Here is a 16946-nt window from a genome sequence, read left to right on the forward strand (position 1 = left end):
TTAGGTTTTTCAGGACAAAATGTACAACATAAAATACAATCATTGCACAATTAAGAGTTTACAATAATCAATTATGAAAATGAATGCATAGAAACAATGTAAAGCAAATAAGTACATTTAGAGGCTCAATTAATAACTAATTTGTAACACCTACAGTCTCACTCTTCTTCATTTTACAGATAGAAATGTAAGACTTGACTAGGTACCAAGGGTGCCAGGCACAAGACCAGCATGCCCACATTCTGTCATTTCTTGTTATAAAGATGCTGTATTCTTTCCAGCTTTTAACTTTACGTACTCAGTAAACTAGTCTTATACTTTCCCTTTGAATTCTTCAATGTGTAGGTGATGTTTGTTTTACATACATACTACCCTTGGGAAATTATATTTTCTAACGATTTTGCTTTTAAATATTGCAACCTCTAGATTTAGGAGTGGTCTATTGCAGAATGCCAGTTCCTCCTCCACTGTTCTGGTGCATAGGTGGAGTAAGCCACTTGAGTCAAAGGTGTAGGTATGGGTTTTAAGAGATCGACTATGAGCAGGAGAGAGGAGTGGCCACATGGAGATTGTGGCAGAGTCAGAGATCTGACCCCATTAAGAGGGAATAGGGACCCATATCAGTCTGGGGCAGGAGGCCTACCATGTTTGCCAGAGCCAGTCTTGCCCCAGAGGCAGGGTGCAGGAGTTGGGAGGGCGCTAGTCTTTATTCCTTCTTCATGAGCTAGATTACAATTGTTAAGTACCCCTTTTTATCATCACAAAGATGTTTTAGAGTGTGCAGGCCGGCCTTGACGTTTTTATTGCAGATACCAGATAAGGAAAGCAGCCAAATAATGTTTACAGTTTTATAAATTCCTTTTTGCATATGTAGATCGTGTAGAATTAATAATGTTTAGAATTATAGATCAACAATTTTATGAATTAGTTTGTTTATACATTGTCGTACTTGCTGTGTATTTTAATGTGTATTTATCATCTCTTATGGCTATTTGATGAAATAAAGTATTTTGATGGTTTTTGATAACCTTCTTGTTGTGGGACACAGATTAGGGTCCCTAGATTGAACCCAGAGAAATACAGAGAGATAAGGCGGTTTGCCTTTAGGCATTCACCAGTACTCAGATTCTTAGATAGTACGAGTTAATGAACTCTAATGAAAACCTTTGGATTTAATGTCGAAGTAAATGGGAGATGAGCACAAATGACCGTTAGAGAGACCCAATTTCAAATATTCAAATAAAAATCCTTGAACCTTTTTCGAGAGTGTGTGTACTTGAGGTCATTTTTGACAGGGTGCACAGGATTACTCTACCATTCATTGCACTCTAATATCCAAGGCAAAGGGTATGGGCTTCTCGGGCCACTACACACACTGTCACAAGGATGACGGGGTCTATTAACCAGGCTAAAATGGAAATCCAAGTTAAATTAAGTTTCTTTATTTTTGGGTTGTACCCTAATTTGGGCAAAACAAAAGAATTCTATAACCATAACCCAGGAACTAAAGAATACATCTCCTGACTAAGAGCAGAGCAAATCAGTGGTTGAAGAGGATCCTGCACCCTCTGTACCCTTTCTGGGGTGGCATTTTCCCTGGGGCTCAAAATCAGACCTTACGGGTTTCCTGCACCCTTGTCTTTGCTTTAGGGATCTAATCTTTCTTCCGGGATGCAAGTTGTCGGGCTTAAGGGATTCCTGCACACTTCCTCATTGGGTTTGGCCTTCCTGGCTCTCAGTCCTGCATGGGTTTAGGTGTTCCTGCACTCTTTCCACTTAAGCGTTATTGCAGAGGAAATAGGGCTTTCCTATGAGATGCTGAAGGACTTAAAGCATGGAGGTGATAACGACCTTCAGAACATTTTAGAACCCCACCTTGGGTCCAGACACCTCCTGACACTGCATCTAAGCCACCACCCCTAGACGCCCTTCTGTACTGGCACATTCCCAGATCAATGGGGATGTGGCATGTTCAGCGCAAAGCCTCACCACAAAAACATCATGGAGACCGCATCTGCCCCACACGTTTCACAAATGGCACATCCTCAATAGGAAGCCAGGCAAAATGCATGTTGGAAATTACATGGCAGAGCAAACAGGTCCCTTCAGGTTGGGGCTCCTCAAACAGTAGCCCACTGTTCACCAACCAACATCTCAATGATATTAATATGTTTCTCTCAAGATGCTGCCACCACTTCAGGATGAAGATTGCAGGACCTGCCCTCTATTCTACAACACCTAAAGTCTCGAAGGAGATGGACAAGGGATCAAAGGTATTCCTTAGTTAGGGCTAGGAAGGAGAGGACCCTCCCCTCAGTTTGAAGACCTATTCTGGGCTTCCAGAGCCTTGCTATAGATCCATATTGGTAAGTCTCTCCAGGCTCGGATTTCTGTAGGAAGAGAAAAGTGGGTGGAAGTCATTATAAACAGCATTCTTGAGAAACTGACTTTCCCCTTGTTGACGGTCTGGTTTCGCTTATAGCCCTGCAAAACCATCCTGCATGCTCAAGTCTGTACCTCAAGACTGCTCTCCTCATTCCACACAACAGGCGTCTGGATTGGGAGGGTAGGGTGTTCCACCCTTTTCAGCTGGCTTGCCAAGTCACCCTACAGCAATATCTGGCAACAGGAGCCATCCTTCGTGGTCATGCAGCTACAAGTAGTGACAGTGTCCTCACGCTAGTCCTCCCTCACCTATATCCGGCACTGCTTCTCCTCAAAGCCATTCTAAGCGTCTTTCTCTACCCAATGTGGACTCAACTCCTTCGGATCTGTCTCACCCCTGGATTGGACCAAGCATGCCCTCTTGTGCCCTGCTGATATTTCCTACTCTGTTATTTTCCCTCCATCTCCTGATATTTTTCTACTACCACCTCATGATACTGTGGGCCTCGCCTCCCTCCTCATGTTGCACTGCCTGCTGATACTTTTCTTCACCCCCCTCCTCATGTTCTTACTCCTCCTCTAGTTTCCAGTGTCCTCCAACATTCTCTTTCACTCAACACCTCCAAACCTTTTACTTTCTCACAATTCCTCCAAACTCTTTCCTCTCTCCAAACTGCTTCAGGCTCTCTTCTCTCTCCAGCCGTCCACTCACACCTCCTGCCAGCTCCTACTCTTAATACCCACAATGCTAGACTGTTCACCTGGGCTTACGTATTCTGGGAACTCATCCCGAGTTTGGGGTTTATCTAAGCATTGTTCACTTATAGATGAACCAGAGTAAGACTAGAATTGGCTGAGCCAACCTGCCTGACCTGTATGCAGTATGGGGTAATGGCAAACTTTTAAAAGGCTGTTTCGCCATTCGGATTTCACTCTTGTCGACTGGGCAGCCAGGCTCCTCATGGCATGCCCCTGGTGTTTTATATTAAGGTAAGAGATGGGAAAGCGCTATTGAATTTGGCACCATTTCCCTGCTTGCGGTGAACGAGCTTGCGCTGCCTGAAAACTAATGCTGCATTACTGTTAACAAGGGTCACGTTCTGCGAATCCTAGATGAAAGGCCACCGTGCCTGATGTCCGAGTGATAATGCTGAGCGAGTACCACGAGAAAATGAAACTTAACGGGGCGTGTCTACACACAGTGCCATAAGTCTATGGGGATTCCGGTGTTTGCCATGGTGAGGGAAACTGTCATCCTCCCAAACGGTATTTAATTATCAGAATTAATCTCTTTGAAAGGGGACGTGTATATGGTTCCGTCAACTTTAGGACCTGTTCAAATACATTGTTTTGAGCCTAGCCTTGCTAATTCCCAGATGTCCTTGCTTCCCAGGATTAAGTGGCACCTTAAATGGACAGTGTCACTTGTGCCAACTGTATAGAACTCATGGTAGCAACAGTAAAGACAGACACAAGGGTGTTATCTGTATAGGAAGTTGGAAAAACGCCTAGTCTCAACCTAAATCTAAGATGGGAGCAAGCTACGACCATCAAATAAGCCAGTCCTAGTGGCGTCTTGTCAAATAAAATGGCCTATACTAAAAAAAAAAACTTGCCAATCCTTACAACGAAATACAAAAAGTGTGGGATAGGGTTCACAATCAAGAAGTGTTCACAAATGATAAGTCAGTATGTGGTAGCCGGGGGTTACCCTTCCGCATGTTTTGAGCACGGGACAAGGCGAGACTCCTGAGCACAGCACACGCTCGAACTTTCCCAGCACGAGACTACAGATCCGTTCTCCGGTATTAGGACATAAGGTGGTTAAGTCTCCTTTCTACAAAATGTCTCTTGCCTCCAAGGACCTGATGTGTTCAAAATAACAAACAAAAAGTTCCTTTCCGATTGCACTTGGGGTGATGATCTTTCACCCCTGGGTCCCTCTCTTCCGGGCTCAGACCCCTCTCAAACGTCAGCCTCCCTCCATCGGGTTCACTATGGCTTGTATTCAAATATACTTTCACCTTTTGCATTCACAAGTCTTAATGTCTTTTTAAACAATCCACTGTGGACGTCCCTCCATCGGGTTCACTCTTGTCAACACAATGCTCATTGAGGTATCATGTTTCGCCCCTTCCTGTTGGCATCCCTCTGTCGGGTTCACTTTTGCCAGCCTCACACTTCCTTCTACTTTCTCACTATGCAGGATTAGCTTCCCTTAGTTTTCCAATGTTTTGTCGGTCAAAGACTTTTGACTGTACAGGGGATTTTGTTAGACCTCTGTATGACCACTTGGACCTTTTCCTTGCGGCTCTCCTACAGCCTTCTGGTTTCGGTAGTTTCAACAGTAGGGGGAATAAACCAGAGTCTCCCGAGTGAGCCCCCACGTAGTGCCGGTTCCCTCTGCAGCTGGTTTTCCCCTGAAAAGTTAACAGTTCTTTAATTTCCCTTAAACTTTGGCATTTGCAATTTTCATTCAGCACAGTTTGGTTTCTTATATGTTCTCCCCTCGACTCACCAGCTGTGATGAACTGCTCGCCTTTTGTTTCTGGAGTCAAGGATGGTACCACGGTAGCAAGCATCTCTCCCTGTCCTGATTATCAGTGTAGGAGGGTTCTGCGTACCGTTGATATCTGCTGCAACACACGTTGGCTATTGTTTACGGTCTTATGATTCCTTTCACAGAGGATTCGCTGGTCGAGGTCAGAAAGGGAAAGGTCGCTTCTCTCCTTGTCGCTGCTCCGGTTAAGGCTGCCTTTCTCCTCTTCTTGAACTGCCGTACTTGGATAGCTGTCTCGTTGTGTGGTCTGCCTTTGGGTATGGTTGTGTGAGAAACCTGGAGGTCTCTCATTTGCTAGTCCCCAAGGATCTGTCATCCAGGTGGCTAGGACACGCCGATTGCTATTAGATCCAGTTCCTGGGGATGGCCCAGTGAGGGAGGATCACCTGGATGGGGTGGGGGGAGTGGAAGTGAGACACTGACGGGTGAGATGCGGTATCCCCCTTCTTCTAACACCTTTCCCCCATCCTACCACATAGGATACTCAAACTCCTCCCCCTCCTTTTCTGCCATGAACACTTTTGCACAACACAAAAGACAACAGACTAACACCAGGGCTGTTTACCTGATGTGTCCCAATACCAGGGTCAGGTAAAGTCAGGCAATAGACCAGAATCACACACACACCCGAAGGCCCTTTACCTTCCCCACAGGGATAAAAGGTGGAGCACAAGAGCATAATACGAGCAAGGCAGACCGCACGGCGTAAGAGCTAACTCAGCACAGCTGTTCAAGAGGAGGAGAAAGACAGCGCAGACTTCGAGGGTGACAAGGAGAGAGTCGACCTTGCCCTTTCCGACCAAGGCCCGTGGAACCTCCGCAGAGAGAATGATAAGACCGGGAACAATAGCCAGCGTGTGTTGCAGTAGATGTCAACGGTACAAAAGACCCTCCTCCACCGATTACCAAGGCCGGGAGTGATGCTTGTCTCTGTGGTACCAACCTTGACTCCAAAGAGGATGAAAGCCAAGTGGTTCATCACAGCAGGCGAGTCGAGGGGAGGGTCGATAAGAAACCGAACTGTTGAACGAAAAGTAGCCAAAGGCTAAATTGAAATTTGAAAAGCAAGCAATACTAGTAACGAAGGAGGGGGAAAACCAGTGACAGATGAGTCCATCACCACGTGGGTGCTCACTCCGGAATCTCTGGGCGATTAACCAACGGTAAAGACTACCGTAAACCAGAAGACCTTGGGAAGAGGCAAAGAAAGGTCAAAGTGGTCATATAGGGGTCTTCTAAAGTCCTCTGTGCCATCAAAAGTCTTTGACCATCAGATGATGGCGAAAGCTAAGGAAAGTGAATCCAGCATGGTGAAAATTAGTACATGAACTGTATATTGGAAAAGTCGGCAAGAGTATGCACGGCAGATGGAAACTGACAACGAGGGACAAAGCAAAAAAACCTGTTTAAACAGACATTCAGATTTGTGAAAGCAAGAAGTATTGCAAGACAAGGAGAAGGGAGTGTCCCCCTTGTCATTTGGGATCCAAGCCCGGCCGAGGGAGATCCAGCGGTGTAAAGCTATCACCCAAAGTTCACTGAGAAGGGAACGGTCTTGTGTATTTGATGAGTACAATTTCTGAGGTGTCTGGTCTGGGCCCCAGAAGAGGGGGACACAGAGGTGAAGCCATCACCCAAAGTGTTCGTAGAACAGAACGTTTGTGTTTGTTGAGAGCATCAGGCCTCAAAGGCGAGAGACTTTTATTGAAAAGATACAACCATCGAAGAACCCGATGCTGATACCAAACCGTTAGCTTGTGCTGGGAAGGCTCTAGTGTGTGCTGTGCGCCAAAGTCCCACCTTGTCCTGTGCTAGAAATGTGGGCGAGGGAGACCTCAAGGTAATCCCATCCTGACTTATTATTTGAACACTGTTTCCTTCATTTGAATACGCTATCCCACACACTCTAATTAGTTGTAAGGAATTGGCAATACAATTGTTTTAGTATAGGCTTTTTAATTTGTCAAAACGCCACAAGGACTGCCTTATTTTTCATTTGATGGTCGACGCTTGCTCCCATGTTAGATTTAGGTTTAGACCCCGCGTTTTTCCAACCTGCACTTACAGTTTAATGAACATCCATGAACTGTGATCACTTGTGTTTGTCTGTAATGTTGTCACCATAAGTGCCTTATAGTATCCTGGGACATGCTCCATCACCTTCCTCTGACCCTAGTGTGGGTCCATCTGGTGCTCACGCTTCCTCATGGGATACGTTTTGTGCCCGATTTATGTTGCTCTGGCACTGGGATCAGGGCTGGTGTGGCCTGGAGAAGTGACCAATACTGCAGGATAGACTGGGTCCATGTACCTGCCTGGCACTCACCCAGCGCAGCTTCCTCGTGAGGGCCAGTGAGGCCCTGTGTTAGACCCCTCTTCTCCCAATTGCCCCTGAGTCTGGCAGGTGGCACAAGGTGCTGACTGACATTGGGGCCCAAATGTAGGTTAGAAAGCTACAGGAGTTGGTCCCAGTGCTGTAATAGAAATGCAAACTTTGCATGGAAAAGAGGCGCGCACATATCAATTACGGAATAGCTCACTAAAAAGGGGAGGGGGATGCACTGATGGCTAAATACTTTTAGGCGTTATTAAGTCCTAAACAATTGAAGTTTAAGTAGATCGCATTTAAACGATAGCGATAGGTTACAGGTAAGTATGTAGGGTTTAACATTAGATCGAGGTACTGTAAACAGGCCTCACTGCATGCATGCCACTTTAGTATAAATCAACTTGCACGTTCTAATTTGCTTAGCAGTCACAGGGGCTGAAAGAAGTTTGCAAGACAACATGTTCCCAGGGGTATCCAGTTAAAATTTCGAATGCACAATTTCAAATGCATTAATGTTGGGAAAAAAAATGTAGAATTTTTTTTTCTAATGTATATCTTTTATTTTATGTTTTTTTGGGTTTAGTTAGTAAAAAAATTAAAAAAAAAACAGGGGGTTGGTGGGGGAACCCCCCCCATTATAAAAAAAATATCTAAATAAACCCAACATTTTTTTTCCACGTTTTTCATTCGACATTAAGTCTTTCGAAATGATTACATTCGAAAATGTCACTATAAACTGTTCCCAGGATCATACGAGAGGGAAGGAATGAACAATTTACGATACTTTTGAGGTCACAGTGCCAAGCTCACGGGTGCAGGGGAAAGGCAGTGAACATAATCTCATTTAATAATTGAGCATTTTAGTTATGAAACTGGTCTCCTGGCAGTTTCAAAGTGCCCATGGCGGTTTCAAATTGCCCCTTAGCACAACTCAGCCTGGGAAGCAGTTCCAAGTGTCCTATGAAGCAACATTAAAACGGTAACTTGTCTTTGGCTCAAGGCTCTGTCAGTGTCATGATCGGTAGTGTTCTCGTGGGAAGCAGATGGGGATGATCGGCAGCAGATTAAAGATCTGCGGGCCATCCCAAATGTTTCAATGCCTTGGTTTCATGTGAGAATTTGGTGTTGGACTGTGACATCACGGTGGGGGTCTAGGGTGGTATGGTAAGAGTTACGGGACACAATCATCACATGTTAATGTATGTCCCGATATAGGGGAATTAAATGTTTGCCCAATGATTTGTATTCAAAGGATGGACCAAATGTGCCAATGTGCTTTGATGTTAATTAGTTTAGATGATTATAACCGTTCTAGACTTAGCGGTGTTTCTTTGACAGCACCTTTTCATGCAGTTCTGTTCCGCGTTCTGTTTGAATATTGCTGTCCCAGCTGCGTCTGGGGTCCTAAATGAAATATACTTCTTACCTGGTGTGCATTCCTTTTTGGATTACTTTTGTATTTTTTTATTGGTGAGCTCAAAGGCAACCTGCAGTACAGTGCCATGGCCCAAGGAGGGGTACTGTGGTTGAAAATGCATTGCCAGCAATCAGACTTTTCCACTGGAGTGGGTTGGGGAAGCGGGCAGGGGGGGGGGTCACTGCTCAGAGATGGGGCAAAGAGGTCACTGGTGCAAAGAGATCACTGAATTAGTCACAGGATGTGAAATCCCTTAAGAACGATCAGAGCCCACAGGATGAGCGATTCTGAGTGGTGATCAGGATTTGGGGGTCATTTCTTTTGGACTGCTTTGGCCTCAATGTTCTTTCCCTGTTTCCAAGGGAACTACTTTATCCCTGGGCTGTCATGACCCTGCATGCGGCACCTGCAGAAGGGGGAACAGCAGGATGGACAGTGCCATGTGGTTCTGCTTCCAACTCTAAAAGACTGTGCATTCCTCCAGTCCATTGACATGCTGCAGCCTCGAGTAGGGCAGTGGGGTGAGCTGGTAGCTGCATTGGAGCAAGGTGGTTTAGCCAACTGTGCTTACAAGGACAAGGGTTTGCCCACGTCCACATAACCAAGTTAAATTCGGAAACCCAACTAACAGTATTGGCCCCCTGGATTCTGGTCCCTCTTTCTGCAATGGGATAATGCTGTTCTCTGCTTACATACAGTCAGACATCACATGTGGTAGTTAAGATCCTAATCCAGCGGTGTGTCTCCCATCAGTGGCGTATACAGGGAGCGGCCTGGGATGGCATGTGCTACCCCTGGAATCTGATTAGCCACCCAAGGTCCTAACCCATTATCCTAACCTATGATAATAAGGTGTGTGTGAGCATTCTTACTGATTTTGTTTTATTTCTATAGCACACAAGACACGGCCGGCAGGCATAGTGGTGCTTACACAACAAACAAGAAAATAAAACAATACAAAAACAAACATATAAAAAGGTCATGAAAATAAAATGGAACTATAAAAACAACCATATACAAATAATTTACATTTTTTTAATTATTACTTGAATTTAATCAAAAGAACATGATTTTTACAAGATTTCGAAGAACTGAATATACATAAAGACTCGCCCTGTTAGTGTGTGGGCAATTCGGCGTTTATCGGCTTGTTTAGTTTCTGATCAGTCGGGTGAAGCGTGTCTTAGACTGATGGGCTGCTTAAATTCCCATAGACTCTTCCGTAGGTTGATTTATCATTTTAGGCGCTAGATCTATTAGTTTAACAGCTGCTATGGTCCATCTTCTTGTTTCACCTGATATCAGTCTATTCCATACAGAGTCAAAGTCCACCGTATCGACAAATAACGGTGTCCGGTAGGTGCGGTGGTTCAGAATTGTCTCCGGCCATTCCAGCACCAGGTGTTTTAGTGTTTCGTGAAAATCTTGTTTTTTGCAGAGGCGGCATGCGGTTTCTGCCGATGATGTTCTGATTGATATAATTTAATGCGTCAATAGCAGATTTAATCTTGCTTTCATGAACAGAGTCTGCAATGGTTTATTTGGGAATTTGATGCAATAATTTTGCGGCACTTTAACTTTGTTAAATGTCGCAGGGAGGTGAGTCAACAATTTGTTTGCGCTTGCTTTCTCGATAGAGTCAATCCAGTCTTTATACAAATAATACATTCCCAAAAAAACAAAAGCAAATGGAGATAAAACTCTGGCCCTTGCCATTAACGCCTAAAATGAAAAGCCCTATACTAGATCAACTATTAAGCTTAAATTGGTCGAAACTTGGTCTAAATCATCACAGATACAAGGGAGATTACTTCAGCTGCACCCTACCAGTATACAATCCCTGGATTCAAGGGAAGACCAGCACTTCAGTGCAAACCGCCAAAGAACCTTAAAGTTGGAAGATCTAATAATCTCAGGCCCAGTTTTCTGGCGAAGCCACGCAATCACTTTATTTCTAAGCGCTTTCTTAGGCTCTTTGCCCTCTGGCTTCTCCACATTCGCAATTACAAAGTTTCTGTTATCCATGGTGAAATCTCTCAAGGACTTCTCCTCAATTCTAGGCATACTTATTCTGCCCATACGCAGATCCTTAGAGCCATAGGACTTGCTTATAGAACTGTCCCTGCAGCAATTATGATCTATGGCTGCCATAGAAGAATTAGATTTAGTAATTTGGGCGACAGGTGCAGTTTCATGTTCTATAGCAGTTTTCCACCCCCGATACAGTGTTTTTCACCCCAAAATCTGTTTGACAGTACTGATCTAGCACATTACACTTCAGATTAGTCTGAGAAGAATTATCCACACTTAATAAATGAAATTTGACAGGCGGATTTGTCAATAAGGTCCACCCAGGCGCAGAAATCTGCAAAGTTCCTACATTGCATTGTTTCTCTGATAATATTGTCTTCCACATGTTTCCACTCCTCTGGACCAACTGTTTCCCCCTTCATCCTAGAATGGTCAGCTGGGGATAAGGGCAGAAATCCAGAAATTGAATTAACCTAATTTTTTCTTAGCGGGACAGCCAAGACCGCCAGGGTAGGGGATACATTCCCCATATCTCCAACTTGATTTCATGAGACAGCATCTCCCAATACAAGAGCCTGTTCTCCCACAGCGACAACTCACTTTTCTGAATTACTCAAGGACTTCAGATTATGTTCCACGGATGGCATTGGGCAGGCCATATAACAAACAGATTTGTTAATCTCCATAGGAGAACCGTCCCCCTATCACGAAGGCGCTGCCTCCTAAGTGCACTGCTGGACCGAACTTCCGAAAGTCAAGAGTTTTTGGCCACATGCGTCACCAATATATCACCTGGCACAACACAGGATCTATTATATGTTCCAAAATTATATTTATCATGCCCAAACCCCTTCTTCACCCCTTGAACATAAGATCCGGACACAGGGGGGCTGGTGGGTGAAATGAAATACAGAACAGACTGTGCAAGTGTTACATTAAGGCCCTATACTGTACTCGTGAAGAAAAAAAAACAATGCTCCAAATAAAACCTAGACAAAGAAAATGTCAAAAGCACCGGTCGCAATAAAACAAACATGTTCTATACGGCATGCCAACTGCCTGAAATACTCTGCAGACTTCCCATAAGGGCAGGGCTCCACTTCCAGGCATTCCTGGGTTACCACGACTCCAAGCAAGGCTCCAACGAAGGTCAGAAGCGGCAGCATCCAGCCACCCCCCCCCCCCCCCAAGGCGTCCTGCAGTAGCCCCCAGGCACAAGCTGGACACCCAACACCGGACAACACCACCAGCGAGGAAAAGAAAGGAAAAACAGCCCTACGTGTCGCCAGCACACACACGGAAACCGAAACACTACCCCTGCATAAGTCAGTGCCCCATTTGGGCCACCCCAGTAAAACGAGTCTGGATACCCCATTGCCAACATTGGGAGCCCCAGCTTTTCCTGAACCTTTCAGTCCTTGTGTCCTGTATATGAACTACCTGGTGGGACCCGAGACTGCTGCTCACGGGGTGACTTTCAAAGGGACAGAAGAGTATGCAGTACTGAAATGGGCAGAATGGCTAGATTGTACTGCACAGGGAGGAATAGAGCACTCTAGGTTTGATGGAGAGCCAAACGAAACAATTGACAGTGAAGTGAGAGCAAGTCGGACTTGACAGAGCTAGACATTGATAGAGGAGGGGTGGCAGGATGGGAGGTGCCAGGGTTTGGCAGAGTACCAATGCAAGTTTTACTAATGATATGTGCCTGCAAAAACAAGCTTGCATACTTTTTTCTGGAACTTTCAAAGTATTTACCAGCTATGCCCCTTTACCACATGTATGCCTATAAACTTAAAATGTAATAAACAACTGCAAAGACCCCAACTTTTGGCTTTACCAATGCTTGCTTTGTAAGGTTTTGAAGTTCAAAGGTCTGTCATAGGCCCCTTATCTCCCAGCACAATGAGGTTTTATTGTACAGCCTCGCATAGGATTGCGATGTATATTCGTCTTGTGGTGGCACGTGTCAGTTAAGGGTCTGGGTTGCAGTTGAAGCAGCAGAATTAAGCATTGCAGCCTTTGGCACTGTGGAAACAGGTTTGCTATGCTGGTCTGCATGGCAGAAGCTGGAGGTTTCAATGGAAGTTGGGACCTTAAGGTAAGTGAGGCACCTGGCATTTATAGGATGTCTGCTTCAGTTCCAGCATTGCTTGCCTTGCAGATGGGAGTTTGCCAAACCATCATGGGGGACACGCATTTCCAGGAAGGAGGATTTGTCACAATTTCTCTCGCTCTTCACTGCGAGATGGTGTTGCCGTACTCTTGCTCTCCTTGCACCACTTGTCTCTGGAGTCTGATCCTACAGAGTCTTCCTTCTCCCTTTTCTCCTCTATATAGCAGTTTGTCGCTGCTGTGCATCGCTTTGGGTCTATCACACAGGTGGTCTCCACCACTTGACTTCCAGACGGGCTACCTCCAGAACTGGACACTAAAAACGCCAGATGAGGCCTTACTAGTAACTCCCTCATCCTTTTTCTTACATTATACACTCCCTCATAGTCTCACATTATTTTCTAAATAGCCCTTCATGCCAGATTCTGCCCACTTCTAAGCACTGTAATATATAGATGTTATTGTATTCAAATTGTCTACAAACGATGTTCATGTATTCAATGGATCAACCTTGAAGGATAAAAAGCGGAGTGCCCAGTCGGTATTCAAAATGTATGAAGCACAGCCCAGACCCATGTAGGAAGCAGACACCAAAATGAAGAGTTGTAGACCAGGACCCGTTCGTTTCAAATACAGTAAGCCCAAGGATGCCTCTTTAAAGAGTTTATGGCCTACCCAAACATCCTGCACTACTCTTAATGACTTTTCCGCACCAGATATACATATAGTCTTTCTAACATGTTATATGGAACACATGTTACTAATGGTGTATAGAAAGTGTTATTTTTTTCATTATTTGACAAAACCCTGCATCCACTAAGAAAGGAAAAGATCTGTAAACAGACATACCCAGCGAGTATGCAATGTAATTTTAACAAATTAAAGGAACGGACTTGAATTGATTGAGTGAAGATCAGATCTTTGTATCACCCCTCTTGATACATCCGTCCTCTGAATAGCAGACACCACCGAGGCTCGTAAACCCGGGTTAAGAATATTACAGGCCAACCAAATAGAAGACATAAAAGGCAGATTTTGAAGCCTTTATCAGAGGGGTCACGAGAGGATGTGGTTGGGATACAAGTCAATGGTTTTTATCTACAACGAAGAAGGGTGTCCTAGCTTGGAATGGTCCAAACAAACATTTCTAAATAATTGTTGACTTAAGTAGCATTGTGCGTCACTCGCTATTCTTCAAAATAGGGATACTGGGCACCCTCTGGATCTCTGCTGTCTCCTGGATATAACACCAAGCATGCTTCCCATGATTCAATAAAATAGTCACATGACTGTGGTGACCAGCTCCCTTCTTGGCCCCAATCAGTTTCAGGGAGACTGCACCCAGCTCGCTATTTTTAATCTAGCCAGAACGTGTCTTTCTCACTTCATGCCTCAAGAAATGTCAGGATTTAATTCCACACTCACTTCTAATGGATATGGTGCTAAGCTCACTGTTCAGAAGTCCAAGCCATCTTAATCCTTCCCAGCCATAGCTCATAAAGAATCACAACTTTGTCAAGCTGCCAGCTTTTCATAGGACCGACTTCCTGCATCTGCACTACGGATGGACTAGAAGTGTTGTCTCTGCATCTCCCAACCTTTATCTCTGGATAGGACGTTGCTCTGGCATTTACACCCCGGTAGACATGCTTTGATGGTTGGCAGAGTCACCTCCCTCACTTGGAACTGTCTTACGCACCCGACTTCATCACACATGCCTACTTGTTTAGGAGTCTGTCTTAATCCATTTCGCTGGCACCTAGTCAAACAGCATGTGCAGTCTTCCACACATTACTTTCCTTTGTCAAACTATGATCTATTAGATCAGGTAATCCACTCATTTAAGTCCTTTAACAATTTGTTCCAGTGAATCAATGTTGCCTGCCTATCTAACCTTTGGGGTGTGGGACTACACTGATCATCTGCTAGTCCGATACCTTGCGATGTTCTACCAAAGCCTTGGTAAGGTTATGTTGCATGAATTAGGCTCTGGCAAATGTGACCAAGATCCGGCTTGTTAAATATGGGACAACATGAAGCAAGTGCAGGAAATACGTGCAAGAAAACTATAAAGGTTAAATCCTTACAATTGACTTCACAGCGTCCACTGATGTTTGTTGCGTCTTGTGGTGAAGTTCAGCAGAGTAGTTTGTGGGCGTCCAGGCAGTAAGAGCAGGAACCCTTCTCACGGCGCTGAAGGGGAATTTATCTTCATGTGCTGCATAAAATGGCAACAATTAACAATGACTTCCACAATCATGAAAGTTAAAAAATAAAACAGCAATTAACATGGAAATAATTGAAAGACTAACTTAGGGTGCTTTGAACACAAATCTGTGGTAGCCTCTGCTAAAATATCACCTTGTGCCATATGCCCTGTAAATTCTACACAGGAAGGGACAGTTGGCCCCTTCTGTATTGCCAAAAGAGTGCCCACTGTTGCTGTGGCATACATTCATATCTGGACATTCCCTCATTTGGATGGGGTTATTACAAATGCCAGAATCTACTTTGACCATTTGCATGTTTATAGCATGCGCCCAACCAGACCGCCATCAGGGATCTGCATGCGGTACCTGGTAGACATTCATTGTACACCCTTTCGGGAGGGGGCATAACAGGAAAGACATCACTTGTTTACAGAGTAGTTTGTTCTACCAAAAGGCATGTTGGTGCCTGCTGCATGTTGCTTGTTCAGTGCCTTTGCATGGGAATGCACAGTCATTCTGAAAGTACACGTCATTGATTAATGTTGCTGTTATGTTACTATATTTGTAAAGCGCAGCTTACAACACAAAAAAAGCATCTTGGCACCAGTGTTCCATCTAAGCTGTGCGCATGTGCGCTTGCCCAGCTTCCTTCTGGGTACCGCTCAGAAGAATGTTAGCAGCACACACAGACAATTACCACCAATTCAAAAAGATTTAATAAGGCACAAGCCACAGCAGGTATCCAATATTTGCTTTCTCCCAAAGCAACGCTACATTGGACTATCTAGTCTGGATATTCTACCCTAGCCTATTTTCATTGCCCTGCTATGCAAGCTTGACCTTAAAAACTTAAAAATCCTAAAAACAGAATACACCCACAAGAGGTTCAAAACTAATGTGAAAAAGTGGCTCCACAAACAGAAGATATTGCTAAGATATACCTGCACACATTAACCAGATAAGCTACCCTGCCCACCCATGACTCCTGTACTTGACTCTACCACACTTACAACGTATTACTCTAACTTCCGCCCCAGGTAACATTCAGATATTTCGATGGAACAGTGACTATACCTACCTTGGCTCTGCAAATGTTTACCAGACTTGGACCTACATCTACTTGTTTTCTGTTTGTTATAATATGAACAACGTTCAAGCACAAGAATTTGTTACTCATGGTGCCTTAGCAAAAGTGTCACCCAGACTATGTGACCCAACTGTCAGCTCAAATATCGGATATTGACTGTAAGTAAGCAGGCTACTTGGATGTGCAACCTCATCCTATTCTTTGTACATATGTCTCACAAGCACTTTGTAGTGTGGCATTGTAAGTTAATGCATTATAAAACTCAAATATCAATTTGCCCTCTGAAGACTGAGTAGGCAAAAGTCATATTCAGCGTCTCCTACTTAAGCATTGCTAACATTACCCTATTAGTGGAGAACAACATTGCAACAACATTTACTTGGCCTGCAAGGACTAATAGGTATGTATTTGTATATAGTATCAGGGCAACATATATTCAAATAACTAGCATGCTTTTTACACAGGATGCATCCTTTCCATGTTTTGAAGGTTCTATGGGGCATAGACCTTAATATGTGGTAATTCGCTGCTTTACAAAAACAGTTTCACTGAGCACTTATCCTACCCAACAATTTAAAGGTGGGGTATGTTGCAAACAATCTTGTATTCACTTCATAGTAATTGTGCACATGCAGATTCATGACCTGTTCATAAACTGCACAGAATGTCATGGTGAGTTGTTAAATATGTTTTGCTTGCAAAGTATCATGGGTATGCAAATATCTGTTAGTGTTTTGCTACTACAATCCCTCACTTTTTACAGAGCCCCTCCACTAATGTTGGAGGGTAGCACAGCAGCCGGGGAGTGGTAC

The 16946-nt window shown here is 44.3% G+C and overlaps 1 protein-coding gene across 3 annotated transcripts in view; it reads right to left on the reverse strand.

The window, feature by feature from the left end:
• The window catches only part of LOC138513069 (uncharacterized), a 1355028-nt gene that overhangs the window by 594388 nt on the left and 743694 nt on the right, over positions 1-16946 (reverse strand). For all 3 annotated transcript variants that reach the window (XM_069627754.1, XM_069627753.1, XM_069627752.1), the window contains one exon: positions 14925-15055. In XM_069627754.1, the coding sequence (XP_069483855.1) occupies positions 14925-15055 (131 nt within the window). The remainder of the gene's footprint in view (positions 1-14924; positions 15056-16946) is intronic.

The sequence above is a fragment of the Ambystoma mexicanum genome, chromosome 12 (assembly GCF_040938575.1).
Source record: "Ambystoma mexicanum isolate Mex_15411 chromosome 12, UKY_AmexF1_1, whole genome shotgun sequence".
In the NCBI taxonomy this organism is placed as follows: domain Eukaryota; kingdom Metazoa; phylum Chordata; class Amphibia; order Caudata; family Ambystomatidae; genus Ambystoma; species Ambystoma mexicanum.